Source organism: Neoarius graeffei, chromosome 14 (genome assembly GCF_027579695.1).
Source record: "Neoarius graeffei isolate fNeoGra1 chromosome 14, fNeoGra1.pri, whole genome shotgun sequence".
Lineage (NCBI taxonomy): Eukaryota > Metazoa > Chordata > Actinopteri > Siluriformes > Ariidae > Neoarius > Neoarius graeffei.
Genome location: NC_083582.1, coordinates 79,507,727 through 79,527,411, shown reverse-complemented (window position 1 = coordinate 79,527,411; position 19,685 = coordinate 79,507,727). Strand labels below are relative to the sequence as shown.

General features: G+C 41.6%; 1 protein-coding gene across 1 annotated transcript in view; it reads right to left on the bottom strand.

Moving 5' to 3' along the window:
- The window catches only part of pkd1b (polycystic kidney disease 1b), a 130,263-nt gene that overhangs the window by 34,628 nt on the left and 75,950 nt on the right, over nt 1-19,685 (bottom strand). Inside the window, exons 27-32 of the mRNA XM_060938890.1 lie at nt 12,437-12,560; nt 12,118-12,264; nt 3,632-3,675; nt 3,328-3,524; nt 1,988-2,102; nt 1,673-1,842 (exon numbers count right to left, since the gene is read on the bottom strand). Coding sequence (XP_060794873.1) covers nt 1,673-1,842; nt 1,988-2,102; nt 3,328-3,524; nt 3,632-3,675; nt 12,118-12,264; nt 12,437-12,560 — 797 coding nt within the window. The remainder of the gene's footprint in view (nt 1-1,672; nt 1,843-1,987; nt 2,103-3,327; nt 3,525-3,631; nt 3,676-12,117; nt 12,265-12,436; nt 12,561-19,685) is intronic.

Below are 19,685 nucleotides of genomic sequence, written 5' to 3'. Positions count from 1 at the left end.
GGTTCCTGAAAAGCTTTCTCTGTGCCTTTTGAGCCAAAACATGTCCTGGAACAATGGATCTTGTTCCTTTTGTGTTAAAATGTCAAAATGTTCTATAAAGGTTCCTGCAGTTGAAATACCTGTTATGAATTTAAACTGTTCCAGCAACAACGATTGCAATTCTCTGCTGGAAAACAAAGTTCTTGAGTTCTTAAAGCTTCCTGCAGTTTAAAATTAACTTCTAACCTAAAAATGTTACTAGTGCAATGTTCCTGATGCTGGAAACATGTTTACAGTTCCTAAGTTCCTGAATATATATGCCTTGTGTAACAAAAACATGTCCATGGTTCCTTGAAGGAAACAAATCTACAGTTCCTGATAAGGTTCCTAAAGTTGATATGTGCCCTATATGCACTAAAAAGTTATTGATGCAAAGAGTCTAGTTTCTTTGATGAAGATTCATGACTTATGAACTAAACAATGGCCCTGGCTCCTCTAGTGGAAACAAGTTCATGTGATTCTGTAAAAGTTCCTGCTGTGGGAGTTTCCATTAACCCCCCCCCAAAAAAAAAAAAAAAAAAAACATAGTTCCTCTTATAGTCAGTCTAAGCTCCTGAAAAGTTTCCTGAAATGAATACCTGCCTTATTAACGAAAAACACCTGGAGCAATGGGCCTTTTTTTTTTTTTTTAAATGCATCCAAAGCTTCTGGGCCCTTCAAATGTTCCTGTTGTAGATATCTTCCAGTGGCAGCACATCTAAAGTTGTGATGATTCAGAAAATGTTCCTGCTGTGAAACTTGCCTTATTAACTAACAGTTCTTGGAACAACAGCTCTTGTTACTTGAATAGTTTCTATAAGTTCCTTAACCCTTTGGTGACTGACCCCTTGAAAATCGTTCCTCCAGGAACGATGACGTTTCAGTTGTCAAGACAACGGAAAAACTAAAATACAAAACAGAAAGATACATCACAATGCTCTTGTGCACAAAACAAAATGCTCTTGTATTTTAGTTTTTCCGTTGTCTTGACAACTGAAACATCATCGTTCCTGGAGGAACGATTTTCAAGGGGTCAGTCACCAAAGGGTTAAAACAGTTTCTGAAGTGTTCCAAGCTCCTTTGGTGGAGAAGCATCAAATGGTTCCTGTCTTGTGAACTACACAATGGCTTGGCCAACCGTAACCCTTTAGTGGAGAGGCAACCACACTTTCTGCAGTTCTGTCACCATCCTCATGGTTGAGGATCAGCAATCCAGGAAGCCATCAGCTAGCTTCCATGAATTCTCTTGGGTGATTATTGCATACAAGTGAAACCTAAACCCTCATCTGGTGATGGGTACACATACGCACCTATGGGCAATTTAGAGTATTGACCTAATCTGCATGTCTTTGGACTGTGAGAGGAAACCCACACAGGCACAAGGAGAACATGCAAACTCCACACAGAAAGGCCCCAGTCAGCTGCTGGACTCGAACCCAGAACCTTCTTGCTGTGAGGTGACAATGCTAACCACTGCACCACCATGCTACCTTTCTGCTGTTGCCTTATATAAACTAAAAAGTTTCCTGGAACAACAGCCTTGGTTACACTGGTGGTGGTGACTCCGCTAACATTCCTGGGTTTGGAAGAAGGTTCCTGTGGTGGAAACTCTCCTTGAGAGAACCTTCTAGGCCACACAGTTAAATAATCTCACCTATATGTGTGGTGGAGGTGGTGCTGAAGGAGTCTGGGGGAAGACTGGGGAGGAAGGTACTGGCCACACTACACACTGACACAGTGGAACAGCGAGATTCATAAAGACCAGTGTGGCAATCAGATTTCTCCACACTCAGATCCATCCATCCACTAGAGCAACTCTCCAGTCTAGAGAAACACAAGTGCATCTTGAGCTTGACGAAGATGTTCACAATGTTGGAAACACCTCAGTGTACCACAAAACCATATGATCCTGACAACATTTTGGTAATATAGCATTAATGTGTAGGTAGTGGTGAGATGTAGCACTTACGTGTCAGATAGAACAGTTTCATTGGGTGAAGCTCGGCTGCTGTCAGAGGTACTAGGCCCTGAAGAAGTGGCACTAGATAGGAAAGGATCTCCAGAAACAGACCGCAACTCATCTTCTGCAAGAATATTCCAAGTAATCTTGCAATTCCATTGAAATTTGTAATATTTCAGGATAGAAGTTATATCAGATAAATATTTATACCACAGTGCTCTTGAGTGCTTGATTCTGATTAGTTGATGGTGAACAGAAACAGATTGAAACAATTTGTAATCAGACCCTGTGTCCAAAATCGCTCACTTCACTACTCCCTACTCCCTAGATAGAGAATTACTATATAGAGGACTATATAGTGAGCATATTGGTAAAATGAAAAAAAAAAACCTCACCTCTCTTTCAGACACTAGTCCATCGCGCTGGTATTTACGTCATTACTGTCGCACAATTAAAACGTGCTGGATCAGTCGGATGGTGGGTTTCAAAATAATAAATACATGCATGCACTTTTGTGATAAATCCATATTATACTGAGTGTATTTCCCACATTAATCAATACAAAGTACCTGCATCTTTCAGTTTTTATAAATTAAGGTTGAATACTTTCTTCTTTGCCACTGCCTTTTATTAAATCAAATTTGAGACTTTTAATTTGATTTCTTTCAGCACGACCGCAATGCATGATGGGATATATTGCTTTGGCTAGTGACCATCGCTGGATACTACTTTTTGTGATGCACTGTGGGATACTTTGAGTGCGCTATACAGGGTGTAATAATCCTCACTATCATTTCAGACAGCCCTACAAAATGGCGTCTTCACTATATAGTGCCCTATATAGTGAGTAGGGAGTGATTTCGGACACTGGGATTGATATTGTAAAGACCTTTTTGGAAGGAGTCTGCAGCGTAACAGTCAGAAGTAAAGCTGTATTTTTCCAGACACAGGAAATTCTTCAGGAAAGAGGAGTATACACTTTGCAATTTATCGACAACACAAGAAGATGTGATATTAATTTCGCAACAGTGAAAAAAAATCAAGATGCTGAAAAGAGAATGACTGTTTATATCTTCTATAACATACATAAGAACTGAAACTAACTTGTTTAATTCAATGGATGTTCCACTATATTAAATGTAACACTAAATGGATAAAATGTATCATGCGTCACTCATCAATTCATTGTTGAAAAACTGTAATCATTGGCAAATTTTGATTATATATGTATAAGCATAATAAAACATTTCAGCACATACTGCTCTACTTCATCACACCACCTTGTTGTTGATTAATTCCTTATAACTGCACACTTCCAAGTGTTCTATTCCTTATATTACAGAACATACCAGACAACGACGGCTGCTTTCTCTTCAGATATGGAGAATGGCATTGTTCAAAGGCTGAAAGTTCAGATGCTGGAGAATTCAGACTTAATTGAAGAAGTGCTCTTTTTCTCTTCAAGAGCTGTGTAGGTCCCATCAACTCAGAAAGGCCGAAAATGCTGTCGCTTGATGTCCACTGGTCCACTCTGCCAGAGCAAGGACTAAACAATCACATGGTTTTTAGTCTAAACCTGTTAAATGACAGTCCTGGAAGCAACAGCAAAAGCAGTAACAAAATTTCTTATACCTTTCATTCCCAAAGTGTGACGCATTCCAAATTTCTGATTCCAGTTTTGGGCTCTCCAAGGACTCCTGAGTAAAATGTGAACATTTCAGTACTTTGTTTATTCACCACTATACCATTCTGATTGGTCTTAAGGTACACTTTCTATATTACATTACAGGTGTAGGAGCCATTTTGTGTTTAAACTAAAATTAGATTCAATACCATATGTACTACAGGAGGCAGCACAGTGGTGTAGTGGTTAGCGCTGTTGCCTCACAGCAAGAAAGTCTGGGTTCGTGGCCGGCGAGAGCCTTTCTGTGTGGAGTTTGCATGTTCTCCCCATGTCCGTGTGGGTTTCCTCCGGGTGCTCCGGTTTCCCCCACAGTCCAAAGACATGCAGGTTAGGTTAACTGGTGACTCTAAATTGACCGTAGGTGTGAGTGTGAATGGTTGTCTATGTGTCAGCCCTGTGATGACCTGGCGACTTGTCCAGGGTGTACCCTGCCTTTTGCCTGTAGTCAGCTGGGATAGGCTCCAGCTTGCCTGCAACCCTATAGAAGGATAAAGCGGCTAGAGATAATGAGATGAGATGTACTATAGGAGTACAGATTATTAGTTGATATGTTGGGTCTTTTGTTTTGCCTGAGGACTTTTAGTTTGATAGCCCTTTGAATTCAAGATCACTAATGCTTACATGGACAAAGCCTTGAATTGGAACAATCTCCCATGAGACAGTGGAGATTCTTTGCACAGTTATGCTCTTTTCCTCCGTGGATGCTGCAATGTGATGCGCACTATGAGATACATGGATGAACTAAATCTTCCATCAAGTCTTAGGCTTCTAATCTCAAAGGTGCCTTACAAACTAAAGGAAAAATGGAGATCACATGCCTTTGACATTAAGGAACAAACAGGAGCCAGAGTCACATTTGGTGATCTTGTCCATTTCCTGGATAGGCAGGCCAGGATTTTACAAGACCCCATTTTTGGTAACTTGCAAGATGCCTCCGCAGCCAAAGGGCACCAAAGGCGACCGCAAGCACCAACAAGCCCGTCCCAAGCAAAAGAGCAGCAGGAGCAGTTTTGCCACAACTGTATTGGCAGTGCCAAAGGACAATGCAGAGACTTCTACTGCAGGGAGCACAATGCAAGTGTCCAAGGTATCCAACAGCAACATGCCAAAACTCTGTTCTGTCTGCAATGGTGGACATGAAATTGCATCATGTCAAGAGGTGATGAATAAGTCTCATAATGCAAGAGTTGATCTGTTGAAGATGAAAGGCATCTGCTTTGGTTGTCTGGTTAAAGGGCATATGAGTCGGAATTGTAAAAACAGACAAACCTGTTCAGTGTGCTCAAAACTCCATCCTACCATCTTGCACATACCGCAAAAGGAAGGCCAGAATATTGTTGATGCAGGCAGTGCTCCTGACAGGACAATAAACAGTGGACTGGTTTCATTGAAGACTGACATAGTTGACTGTAGTGATAAGCAATGCACTCTCACAATCATACCAGTTTGAATCAAACTAAACAACTCCAATCACGTAGTCCAGACATATGCTTTCCTTGACCCAGGGAGTTTGACAACATTTTGCACAGAACAGCTTGGAAGGAAGTTGAATGCTAAGGGCAAGAACACGCAGATACTTCTGCGCACAATGGGGCAAAAAAAAAAAACCTGTGAACAGCCTAGTAGTCAAGGGCCTGGCAGTGTGTAGTCTGGAGGGTAAGGACTTCATAGACCTACCAGAAGTTTTCACTCAGCAAGAAATTCCAGTCAGCAAGGAACACATCCCTAGACAAGATGATGTTAGGAAATGGCCCTATCTTCAGGATGTCCGGATACCCAACATTGATGCTGGAATTGACCTTCTTATAGGGATAAATGCACCCAAATTAATGGAACCTTGGAGAATCATCAATAGCCAGGGTAATGGGCCCTTTGCTATCAAGACACTGCTAGGTTGGGTGGTGAATGGACTTCTCCCTAGTGATGATGCATGCTTCAACAAGCAAGGTCGAAAACATGTCCATGTGCATAGGATATCTGTTGAAAAACTGAGTGAGCTTCTAATTCAGCAGTACAACCATGATTTCCCTGAAAAGGGTTTTGAGGAAAAGAAGCAAATGTCAGTTGAAGACACCAGATTCATGCAAATAATGGAAAGCTCTGTGAAGATGGTTAATGGACACTATCAGTTACTTTTGCCATTCAAGAAGAACAATCCTACAGTACCAAACAATTGTCTCCTGGCAAAGCAATGTGCCTTGTCATTGAAAAGGAAGTTTCAGAGGAACAGTGACTTTCACAGGGAATACATAGCCTTTGTGGACATGCTGAACTTGTGCCACAAGCCCAACTGAAACAGGAAAATGGAAAAGTGTGGTACATACCTCATCATGGTGTGTTTCATCCAAAGAAGGGGAGTTTGCATGTGGTGTTTGACTGCTCCGCAGCTCAAGGGACCTCACTGAATACTGAGCTCCTTCAAGGCCCCAATCTTACAAACACCTTACTTGGAGTTTTAGTCTGCTTTCACCTGGGCAGAATTGCTATCATGGCTGATGTGGAAAAAATGTTTCATCAAGTGAAAGTCCCACCTCATCACGTGAACTTCCTGTGCTTCCTTTGGTGGCCTGATGGGGATATCAGTCAACCACTGAAAGAATACAGGATGGTGGTACATCTTTTTCGTCCAACATCATCATCCAACTGTGCAAGTTATGCTTTGAAGAGGACAGCTGAGGAAAACATAGGGTGCTTCTCAGTTGAGACAACTAACACAGTCAAAAACAACTTTCATGTGGATGATCTGCTGAAAGCTGTTGATACAGAAAGCCATGCTATTAAGATCTGCAGGGAGTTGGTTACTCTGTGTGACTGGAGGTTTCAAGTTGACCAAATGGATTAGTAACATCAAAGCTATCCTGACCTCCATTCCTGAGTCTGAAAGGGCAAAGGATATAAAGAATCTTGACCTTGATGGTTTGCCAATTGAGAGAGCACTGGGTGTGCAATGGTGTGCCAAGGGAGATGTCTTCACATTTCAGGTGACTATCAAAGAGCGTCCATGCAGTAGGCGTGGAATTCTGTCCATGGTCAGTTCCATATATGAGCCACTTGGATTCCTTGCACCTCTCACCTTTACAGCAAAATTAATTCTACAGGAGTTATGCAAGCTGAACATTGGATGGGATGAAGAATTGCCAGAAGTCCATACTCAAGCCTGGAAGAAATGATGGCAACATCTTCCAAGAGTGAGGGAATTCAAGGTTAGCAGATGTTTTGTACCAGACAACTTTGGAAGTGTCAAAACGGCACAGATGCACCATTTCTGTGATGCAAGTGAAGCTGGGTATGGTACAGTTACCTACCTGAGATTGACCAGCTGCAGCAAGGTCCACGTCACCTTTCTAATAGGAAAGGCTAGAGTTGCGCCTCTAAAGCTGATGACCACACCACGGATGGAGGTTACTGCTGCTGTTCTGGCAGTACGTATGGACAGGATGCTGTCTGAGGAGTTGCAGATGGATTTGGAAGCATCTCTTTTTTTTTGACAGATAACATGACTGTTCTAAGGTACATCCGAAATGAAAGCAGAAGATTCCAAACGTTTGTGGCCAATCGTGTGAATATCATCAGAAGTGCCTTGGAAGTGTCTTAGTGGAAGTACATGGGAACAAAATTGAATCCTGCTGATTATGCCTCCCAGGGACTGCATGTGGACATATTTCTGAAAGGAAAGACTTGGATTAATGGCACAGAATTTTTAAAGAAACTACCCCAATGCTGGCCAGACCCTCCTGTTGAACTTGTCTTGTTTCCAGATGACCCTGAATTGAGAAAAGGAGTTATCAGTGTTAATGTTGCTGTGAAGGAAAACTGTGATGCTACTACTTACCTGATGAATTACATGTCAACATGGATGAAGTTCAAGAAAGCTGTGGCATGGCTCCTCAGATTGAAATCTATTCTTTTGGATCTTGTTAAAAAAATGCAAGAAAGACAAAGATAAAAACAAGCATGTTATGGTCACAAGAAGACAGAAACAAGAAAAAAACTGGTCCATATATGCTATCGGTCAATGACATGGAAAATGCTGAGGTGGCAATTGTACAGTTTTGTCAGAGGCAAGGCTTTCCAAAAGAGATGGCTTGTTTGCAGAGAGGTATGCAGTGTATGAGTAGAAACGGCACCATCTTCAGGTTGGATCCTTTTCTTGACGATGGCATCTTGAGGGTCGGTGGCCGTCTCAGCAAAATGGCAATGCTCAGTGAACAAAAATGTCCTGCGATCCTCCCTAAAGACCACCATGTTTCCAAGCTCTTACGTACTTCAGCATATCCATCATGAAATTGGACAGAGTGGAAGGAATTTCATGCTTTCCCAACTCAAAAGTACTGGATTCCTTGTGCCAATGCTTTGGCCAGAAAGGTCATTCATGAATGCACAATATGCAGAAAATTCAGCTCTGGTGTAGGTGAACAGAAAATGGCAGACCTTCCTGTTGATAGGTTGACCCCTGACCTTCCACCTTTTACTCATGTAGGGGTTATTTTGGATCACTGGAAATCAAACGAGGCCATAGCCTTGTGAAGTGCTATGGAGTGATTTTTATGTGTCTTACCAGCTGTTCTATACATCTGGAAGTTGCAAATTCACTTGATACTGATTCTTGTATCCATGCCTTCAGACATTTCATTGCCAGAAGAGAGCAGGTGTCTGAACTGAGATTGGACAATGGAACAAATTTTGTTGCAATGGAAAAGGAACTAAAAGAGACTCTTAAATCCTGGAACATACAACAGATTGAACAGAGTCTGCTCCAAAAGTGAGTGAAATGGACTTTCAATCCACCCCATGGTGCCCATTATGGAGGAATATGGAAGAGGCTCATTTGCATGGTCAAAAGAATACTCCAGTCAATCACCAGTCAACAGCATCTGGATGATGAGGGCCTTCAGACTGTAATGTGTGAGGTTGAGGCCATTCTAAGGCCCTGTCCACACGGCAACGGATTCAGGTGAATCTGATAAAATTGTTTATTGTTTCAGCCTGGCGTCCACACGGCACCGGCGTTTTGGGTGCCCCAAAACGAAATCTTTTGAGAATGGGTTCCAGAGTAAAAACATCTGGCAATGGAGCCGTTGCAAAGTCGTCTGGATGAGTAGAACGGATTTGTTTATGATGACATCACAACCACATGTGCTTCACGCTGGGTAGAAGTGTAACGAACTCGATGCGAGTTGTCAACAAATCCTATAACTTGGTTCATGAAACGCGCTTACAAAATATTTTCACTGTGAATATTTGTTGTGTAATGGTGCAAAGTGAGAGAGAGAGAGAGAATAGCCCTTAGGGCAGAGTCAATCCCGCCAGCAAAAATAGGGAAAAAAAAGGAGTGATCTCACCTCTTCAGATGTTGGTTTAAGTCCGACAATACATTCCTCAAAAAGGGCGTAGAAGAACAAAGTAATCCATCAATGTGTAGCATTCAGTTTATTCCGGACCATTAAAGAATTCTGGAGGATATCAGAATGTTGGTGTACCGGCTTCCATCTACCCCCGTTCATTCCTCTCTCTCTCCATCTACCCCCGTTCATTCCTCTCTCTCTCCATCTACCCCGTTCATTCCTCTTTCTGCATCTCCATTCAAAAAACGACCACCTGATTTAAAGGGACTATATCCATAGGATAGGGAGTGAGAAAGTGTGTGTGTGTGACAGTGACAGGGATAGTCACTGTGCGCATGTGCAGTTATGCGCATGTGTCTACTTCTATTGTTCTGGTGTCTCCGATGGGACCGTCTTACAGTGCACGTAGTGGTGTGGCATGTGTATTGCATCGTTTTCAGCAAGCATTGCGTTGCCATATGAACCTGATATTTTACTGATCCGTTGCTCATGTGGACGCAATATTTAAAAAAAAAATCTCATTGCCGTTGTCGTGTGGATGTAGCCTAAATAGCCATCCACTCACAACTGTCTCTGACAATCCAAATGACTTGGAACCACTAACATCTAACCATTTACTGCAACTCAAGATGCAGCCAGTTCTTCCTCCAGGATTGTTTGTGAAAGAAGACCTTTGTTAGACGTCGCTGGAGGCAGATACAATAGATCGCTGATTTATTCTGGAAATGATGGGTCAGAGAGTATATTCTTCTACAGACATGGCAAAAGTGGTCTCGTGTCAGACGCAACTTCCGTGAAGGAGACATTGTGCTGGTAGCTGATGCTATAGCACCAAGGGGATCATGGATGTTGGCCAGAATCATTGAAGCCCTCCCTGATTCCAAAGGCTTGATGCGCAGCGTAAGGCTTCAAACAAAGATGAGACCTTGACTTGAGACCTGTCAAGATGAGACTTGAGAGACTTGTCAGTAAGATTTGTTTGCTGGTAGAGGGCCCACAACCTAAGACTGATTGAGGCCTCACTGAATTTGTGCACGGGCATACTCGCATGCAGATGCATACACTGATTCTTACACACAGTTTTGTAAATAGTATATGGCCCCTTTAGAAAATTTACATTTTGTTTATTATAGCTCACTTCCGCTATAAGGGGCCGGCTGTGTAGGAGCCATTTTGTGTTTGAACTAAAATTAGATTCAATATGTACTATAGGAGTACAGATTATTAGTTATGTTGGGTCTTTTATTTTGCCTGAGGACTTTGTTTGATAGCCCTTTGGTAGGCCTTAAGGATAAGAGGGCTGCCACTAACCTCTGACCTCAGTCTAATTGAACAAAGGAGTTGAGGACTTGAGCAGCAAAAAAGTTATTTACAGGCTATGCAGGTTATTTTTTGACTTAATTAAATGTCTTTATCTTTGTTTGGATTATTGGAGTCCTCCAGTTTCTACTATATGTCCGTCCTGCTCCTACTTGCCTGCCGTATTCACTCACTTGCCTGCCATACTCACCTGCCTGCTTATCATCCCATCTCAACCAAAAAGGTACAATTAAAAAATTTCTTGGATAGCCAGTCAAAGAAGCGTGATAATCAAGTCCAACAGAATGGCTACTTAACCAATTTGGAAATACGCCATTACAACAAGCATTTAGCAGATGCTCTTATCCAGAGCAATGTACAACATATCCAGAGTAGCCTGAGTACTTGGGTGTCTTGCTCAAGGGTACTTAAGCCATTCCTGCTGGTCCAGGGAATTGAATCAGCCACCTTTTGGTCCCAAAGCTGCTTCTCTAACCATGAGGCCATGGTATTGTCTCAGTCTCAGACATAGAGACTCTGGATTTTATTTCAAGACCGATCAAGACCACAACTGTGGGGATTTCACTAAATTTCCTGAGCATTGTCTGATTAATTTGTTCACAACATTACTGTGACTGGATGTAAAATTTCCTGCTTCAACTGCAACCAGTAGCATGACTCATTGCAAATTTGAAATTGTTCTTCCTGTTAACAAATGTCACACCACCCCCACCCCCCTTCACACGCACTGGTCTGGTCCTGGTCGTGACTTGGTCTCGTCCTGCCTTTGTCTTGACTTGATCTCAATCCTTCAAAGTCTTGGTCTTGTCTCAGTCTTGATACACTTTGGTCTTGGTCATGACTTGGCCTTGATTTAGGTGGTCTTGACTACAACACTACTAAATGGATTTTAAAACATGGTGTTTTTAATAAAGGAAATCATACAATCGGTGCTATGATGAGGTTTTAAGTAAGGAGACAATTATTTGACATTTATGGAAGGAGTCTCCAGTGTCAGAGCTTTGTAACAGCTTTAGACTACAGAAAAGTCTTCAGAACAGAGGAATTTACACTTTGCAGTTTCTTGGTAATATTATAAGCTGTTTTACATCAATGACTGTTTATATGTGCTATAATGCAAGCAAGGACACAAAATGAGGACTCATTTCTCTGAGGCTCCACAACATTAAATGTAACTCATCTCATCTCATTATCTCTAGCCGCTTTATCCTTCTACAGGGTCACAGGCAAGCTGGAGCCTATCCTAGCTGACTATGGGTGAAAGGCGGGGTACACCCTGGACAAGTCGCCAGGTCATCACAGGGCTGACACATAGACACAGACAACCATTCACACTCACACCTACGGTCAATTTAGAGTCACCAGTTAACCTAACCTGCATGTCTTTGGACTGTGGGGGAAACCGGAGCACCCGGACACGGGGAGAACATGCAAACTCCGCACAGAAAGGCCCTCGCCGGCCCCGGGGCTCGAACCTAGGACCTTCTTGCTGTGAGGCGACAGCGCTAACCACTACACCACCGTGCCACCCTTCAATGTAACTATAAATGAATAAAAATATGACTTATTGTCAGTAATAAACAATAAAACTAATAGTTATTGGCAAACTGCTGTAGTATACAGTAAGAGGAACCTAAAGAAAACCCATGTTGTTATTGGAAAATATTCAGCATCAGAGTGGCACCTTCACATCAGACTGGATTATACCACCCTGTTGTTGATTATTTTCCAAGAACAACACTCCTCCCCAAGGGTTTTCCTCCTTAACCATCTAGAAATCATTGTCTCACAAAGGAAGATCCTTCATGTATGGACAACTCGTGGGCTGTAGGCATGGACAAAAAGGAAGCACAGGACACATCTGGGTGGCTGAGGTACACATCCATCTCTACAATATCTGACACGGGAGAAGGAGGCAGCGAGAGCTCCACGGGAACCTGGAACAAGAATTAAGATCCATATCTGTGTACATTACAATAAAGTAATCTGATTAGATAACTATAAGAACTAAGATCATTGTTACACTATGTTTCCTGAGCACACTTCTTATCCATTTTGATAAGCAGAAACATAAAACATAGAATGTGATACAGTGAGGAATGTTCATACCTTGCTCTTGGTCTTTCTGAACAGGAAGGTGAGAAGGGATTGGAAGGGAAACATCACAACAGCGATGGTCATTCCAACCAGTATGGTCTCTGGGGTGATGGGCAGATGGTCAGCGACTGGACCTCTACAATGAGGAAATTAGTGGAAATTATTTTCTCCTAGCATTGACAAACTGTAGTAATTTTCATTGATCTTATCTACACTATGACAAAAAGGGTTCTTCAAGTGGAAAATGATTTGAGTTCATCGTTAACTCCATTAACAGTTCTTTATATAGAACACTACAACATACTTTCCTTATCAGAAAAATGTTCAAGATTGCTTAATTATCCCATAAACTATTATGGGTTCTAAATGTTCTGAGTGTACTTGAAAACATATGCAAACTAGAAAAGCACTCGGAGAGCGCAGACCTCCTCCAAGAATCCTTTAAAAAATTCCGGGATCCAGACGGTGATCCAGATCACCGCCAAAATTTAATGGATTGTTACTTGTGCCCAGTCACACCTCTGGAAAAAATTTCAGAGCAATCTGTTCATAACTTTTTCTGTAATGTTGCTAACAGACAAACCAACCAACAAACAAACAAACCAATGCTACCGAAAACATAACCTCCTTGGCGGAGGTAAATATTAGGAGGACAGGGATGCAAAAAAAAAAGTCCAAAGACCATTCAGAATATCACATTTACAAAATATTAATTGTGGGATATCAATTAAAAAAAAAATAGCCTCAATGAGGGTGGAGCTTCATACTGGCCACTGTTGTTGGGTGTGAGTTTGAAATCTGATCAATCCTGTAGGAGGAATAGTGATTTGCATGAAATTGTATGTGACCCCTGTGGAGCCACACCCATGGCAGGTGGTGCCACCTGGTGAACAATTCTTGTTGGAATATGTCTTTAGAGTCTTCTGGGTGAGTTTCAGTGAAAACATCCCAGCAGTTTACGAACAGTAGTGTTTAATGTGATGAATCATGCAAAAATTTCAGATGGCCATAAAATCGTAAATATGACAGGTGGCGCTACCATCTTGACAGCTTTTATGCACACCCACCTGGGGAACACTGCATGGGAGTTTGATCAAAATTCAATCAATCCTGTAGGAGGAGTAATGATTTTTGTAAATTGTGGACAGACGACGATGACAGATGACACGTGATCGCATAAGCTCATCTGGCCTGGCCTGTGGCTGGATGAGCTCATCACTAATTGAGAAAATATCTGAAAATTGTGTTCAAACAAAACCAGCTCTATTTTATTTAGCTCATTTTCTTGAAGGCTGCAATTCTGGAGTTAAAGGGTACTGTATACTGTGCGGTCCTTCAAATTCAATCCATTGGTGCACCTTTTAAATAGATTACATAATAAAGGTACACTATACCCTCTGGGTCTTCTGATTAACTGAACCCATTTCATATTGAGAAATGGTTACATCCTCAAAGGTATAGTTTCATACCGTTTGCTTGGAGTATGTGTTTAGAAACAGTTAACGTACTCATGCTGATAGAGCATATCATTAAATAATAACAGTATGCTTTAATTTCCTTATTCAAACACACCTAATTCAAAGCTTAATGGGTCTTTTTTTGTCGAACTATACCACAGATCATTTCGTTATCAGAAATGGCTCAAAGGGCCCTTAATTTAATGCATGAATCATTATAGGATAGTTAATTTTAGTTCATTTTCACGGCTACTCATTTCAAAGTCACTTATTAGCTGCCAGCTTGAGAATAATTCACAATGTAAAGGTTTACTTTCAACAAGTATCTTTTAACGTGCAGTAGGAATAATACTTTGTGGTCTGATGAGACCAAAAGTCAAACAGTTTGACCTTCAAGATCATTAAGCTGTTTGGTGAAACAAAATAGGACTGCATGCAAGAGTCCTGTCAGTGACTATCACATTCACCTGATTATTGATCACAAGCCTCTACTCAATCAAGTGTGTGCGCGCGCACACACACACACACACACACACACACGAATAGCCTGGATATATACAACCCCAACTGCAAAAAAGTTGGGACGCTGTGTAAACTGTAAATAAAAACACAATGCAACAATTTGAAAATCAAGGAAACCATATTTTCCAAGTTTTCTACTTCGCCTCAGTCCATCGTAATAGAGTTTGGGCCCAGAGAAGGGGGTGGGGTTTCTGGATATTGTTTATATCTGGTTTTAACTTGCGTTTGTGGCTGCAGTAATGAAGTGTTTTCACAGACGATGGTTTTCTGAAGTGTTCCTGAGCCCATACAGTGATTTCCACTACAGACACGTGTCGGCTTTTAATGCAGTGTCTCCTGAGGGCCTGAAGATCACAGGCATCCAATGTCAGTTTTCAGCCTTGTCTCTTGCATACAGAGATTTCTCCAGATTCTCTGAATCTTTTAATGATATTATGGACCATAGATGATGTGATCCACAAATTCTTTGTAGTTTTACAGTGACGAACGTTATTCTTAAATTGTTGTACTGTTTGCCCATGCAGTCTTTCAAAGAGCGTTGAACTCAGCCCCATCTTTACTTCTGAGAGACTCCGTCTCTCTAGGATGCTCTTTTTATACCCAATCATTTTACTGACCTGTTGCCAATTGACCAAATTAATCTTTTTTTTCGCATTGCACAACTTTTCAGTCTTTTGTTGCCCTCGTCCCAACTTTTCTGAAACATTTTGCTGACATCAAATTCAAAATGAGCAAATATTTTATGCTATAGTTTCTGGGTGTGCACATCTCTGAAGACCTGTCCTGGAGCAACAACACCGCATCACTGGCCAAAAAAGCCCAACAGCGTCTGTTCTTCCTCTGCAAACTGAGGAGAGCAAGAGTCCCGGCCCCCATCATGCACACTTTCTACAGAGGCACCATCGAGAACATCCTGAACAGCTGCATCACCGTGTGGTACGGCGCCTGCACCGTGTCCTGCTGCAAGACACTGCAGCGCATCGTGAGAGCAGCTGAGAGGATCATTGGTGTCTCTCTCCCTTCTCTAATGGATATTTACACTGTGTGCACAATTATTAGGCAAGTGAGTACTCTGACCCTACCATTATTTCTATGCATGTTTTCCAACCGCAAGCTAGATACACTTGAATGCTAATTGGATTTAAGCATTCTCAGGTTGTATTTATTTGTGTAATGAGGGAGGGTGTGACCTAAAGTCATTAATACCCTATATTAAGGTGTGCATAATTATTAGGCAGCTTCTTTATCTCAGGCAAAATGGGCCAAAAAAGAGATTTAACAGACACTGAAAAGACAAAAATTGTAAAATGCCTATCAGAGGGATGCAGCACTCTTGAAATAGCTAAGCTATAGAAATGTGAGCACAGAACAATCAAACGTTTTGTTGCAAATAGTCAACAGGGTCGCAAAAAATGTGTGGAGAAGAAAAGACACAAATTAACCGCAAAAGACTTGAGAAGGATTAAACATGAAGCTACCAGGAACCCATTATCCTCCAGTGCCACAATATTCTAGAACTGCAACCGACCTGGAGTGTCCAGAAGGACAAGGTGTTCGGTGCTCAGAGACATGGCCAAGGTAAGGAAGGCTGAAACACGACCACCACTAAACAAGACTCACAAGTTGAAATGTCAAGATTGGGCCAAGAAATATCTGAAGACAGATTTTCCAAAGGTTTTATGGACAGATGAAATGAGAGTGACTCTGGATAGACCAGATGGATGGGTCCATAGCTGGATAACTAATGGACACAGGGCACTTTGACTCAGACACCAGCAAGGTGGTGGAGGGGTAATGGCATGGGCTGCTATTATTAAGGATGAGCTAGTTTGACCATTTCAGGTTGAAGATGGACTTAACATCAACTCCCAAACCTACTGCCAGTTTCTAAAAGATACATTCTTCAAGCAGTGGTATGGGAAGAAGTCTGCCATCATTCAAGAAGGCCATGATTGTTATGCAGAACAATGCACCATCACATGCACCCAAGTACTCCACTGCTTGGCGAGCCCACAAAGGCTTTAAAGATGACAAAATAATGACATAGCCCCCTTCCTCACCTGACTTAAACCCTATTGAGTACTTGTGGCCCCTTCTTAAGCATGAGATTTACAGCGAGGGAAGACAATACACCACTCTGAATAGCATTTGGGAGGCCGTGGTTGCTCCTGCACAAAAAGTTGATCGTCAACAAATAAAAAAACTAACAGACTGGATGGAAGGCTCATGGCAGTTATTGAAAAGAAGGGTGGCTATATTGGTCACTGAATATTTTTGAAATGCTAGAAGTGTTTATTTGTTAATTCTGAGTTGTTTATTTGTTACACTGAAAATTAAAATAAACAAGTGAGATGGGAAACTTTAAGCTTTTCATTTAGTTGCATAATAATTCTGCACACTAAATGTTGCCTAATAATTCTGCACACTTATATATTCCCCTGAGAAGACCTAAACTCCCCTTTCCTTTGTTAATCATTCTGGTTTTAGGTTTATTAACAATTTGGATTGACTGAGAGCACTGTATTTGTTCAACGATAAAATTAATCATCAGGAATACAACTTGCCTAATAATTGTGCACACAGTGTATATCTCCCGCCTCACGCGCAAAGCCATCAGGATTGCAGGTGACCCCACCCACCCATCTCACAGCCTCTTCAGCCTGCTGCCGTCGGGGAGGAGACTGCGGAGTCTCCGGGCCAAAACCAGCAGGCTCAAGGACAGTTTCTTTCACCAGGCGGTCAGGAGGCTCAACTCCCTCCCTGTTCTGCCCCTCCTCCCCCCTCTGCCCCCTGCCACAGATTCTGCCCGCCCACACCCCCCCGCCCCCCCTTCAGCATCTGACATGTCATCCTCACAGTTTCCCCCCAACACACACACACACACACACACACACACACACACATCTCATCGTTCATTAACACACTGAACTCAGGGACCGCACATCTCACTTTACCTCACTCATTTGCACTATTCCGCACTACCTCACCTTAACAACTGCTAGTTTGTTTATACTGCTTATTTCATGTTTACCTGCTATACCTCAAGTGCCCTTGACTGTTTGGTTATTTGAACCAATTTGTGTGTGTGTGTGTGTGTGTGTGTGTATATATATATATATATATATATATGAGTGTTTAGTCTACGTCTAGTTCATATCTAGAGTGTTTATACTGTTTATATTGTCTGTTTGAGTATTTAGTCTGTGTGTAGTTCTTATCTAGTGTTTACACTGTTTATATTGTCTGAGTGCTTAGTCTGTCTTGTTCTTATCTAGTGTTTATACTGTTTATTTATACTGTTTATATTGTTTGAGTGTTATCTGGTTCCTATCTAGAGTGTTTATACTGTTTATATTGTTTGATTTTTTCAATTATTCTATTTTTATTTATTGCATTGCCTGTTTGCACCGTGGGTCAGAGAGGACTGACATTTCATCTGTGCTGTATGTCGAGCATGTATAGCATATTTGACAATAAAGCTGACTTGACTATTTTACAAAAAAACAATAAAATGTCTGGCGGCACGGTGGCGTAGTGGTTAGCGCTGTCACCTCACAGCAAGAAGGTCTGGGTTCGAGCCCCGTGGCTGGCGAGGGCCTTTCTGTGTGGAGTTTGCATGTTCTCCCCGTGTCCGCGTGGGTTTCCTCCGGGTGCTCCGGTTTCCCCCACAGTCCAAAGACATGCAGGTTAGGTTAACTGGTGACTCTAAATTGAGCGTAGGTGTGAATGTGAGTGTGAATCGTTGTCTGTGTCTATGTGTCAGCCCTGTGATGACCTGGCGACTTGTCCAGGGTGTACCCCGCCTTTCGCCCGTAGTCAGCTGGGATAGGATCCAGCTCGCCTGCGACCCTGTAGAACAGGATAAAGCAGCTACAGATAATGAGATAAAATGTTTCAGTTTCAAAATTTGAGATGTTGTCTTTGTACTGTTTTCAATGAAATATAGGGTTTCCATGATTTGCAAATCTTCACATTCTGTTTTTATGTTTTACACAGTGTCCCAACTTTTTTGGAATTGGGGTTGTACACAACATAAAGTCTTGCTCTGAGTTTACTCATGACAATGCCAAGCCTTGTCCACAGGACCTGTTTTGGATCTCATTCTAGTTCTCTGGTTTTAGATTCTGGATTTTGCAACTGAATGTCTGCTTGTCGACTGCCTGACCTAAGCCTGTTTTTTTGACTTTGCTTTGGATTTGTTAACCAGTTATAAAAAGAAAGAAGCAAACAGTTTTTTTTCTATGAGAAGTTTTGCCATATATGGATCTTTCAACAAGATTGTGACTCCAAACGCCAATGCAAATCAACACAGGACACAAAATCAACATCTTGCTATGTTAGCTTTTACATTACAGGCATTTAGCAGATAGTCTTACACAGAGCAACATACAACGTACCCAGAGCAACCTGGGGAGCAGATGGGGGTTCGGCGCCTTGCTCAAGGGCACTTCAGCTATTCCTGCTGGTCCAGGGAATCAAACCAGTGACCTTTTGGTCCCAAAGCTACTTCTCTAACCTTTAGGCCATGGCTTCCCCAAGTCATTGGTGTACCTTTAAATAATCTGTTGTAAGGGATGTCCATATGCACAAAGCTGAATACATTATACCGTATAATGGAGCATGGAAGAAGGTCTGAGAACCTCTACAAGCATCACCAACCTTCAGAAGAAATGGCTTAATGCTGTTTTTCTAAAAAGGAGACTTTTGCAAGTATCAATTGTGGGAGTGCAGATAATTTTGAAACCTGTATTTTGCTGGAAAATATCACTTGTGCTGAAAAATGTTTTAAAACATATTGTGTTTAAAATAAAGAAACTACAGACTCTCCATTTGGAAAAGCTTATTTTTTCCATGAAGGGTGCCAATAATTCTAGAGTTCAACATAAATTTTTGTTCTCCAAAGTACAGTGCAGATATACATTCACTACCTTTAAATTATGTTAAAAAAATAATGTACACAACACCCTCTGTGTCCTTCAATTAAAGGTACAGCAACATACACTTGAGTGCACCATGTTACGTAGGACGAGAGTTTGTCATGAAAGGTCCAGTTTAGGATGTTTCCTCTGAGCATATATAAAATGTTAATCTAATCATGTTGATATAGCATATCATTAAATAATCACAGACCTACAGAAGTGCAGGCTTGAGTTTTCTAATTCTGACACACTTGATTCAACACTGCAGCAATTCATTAACATATGTAGAAGGCGCCAGGTGCTGCACTGTGATGTTGACTGTACTCTAGTAATTTTCCTGGAAAAAAAAGGGATGTGTGGATT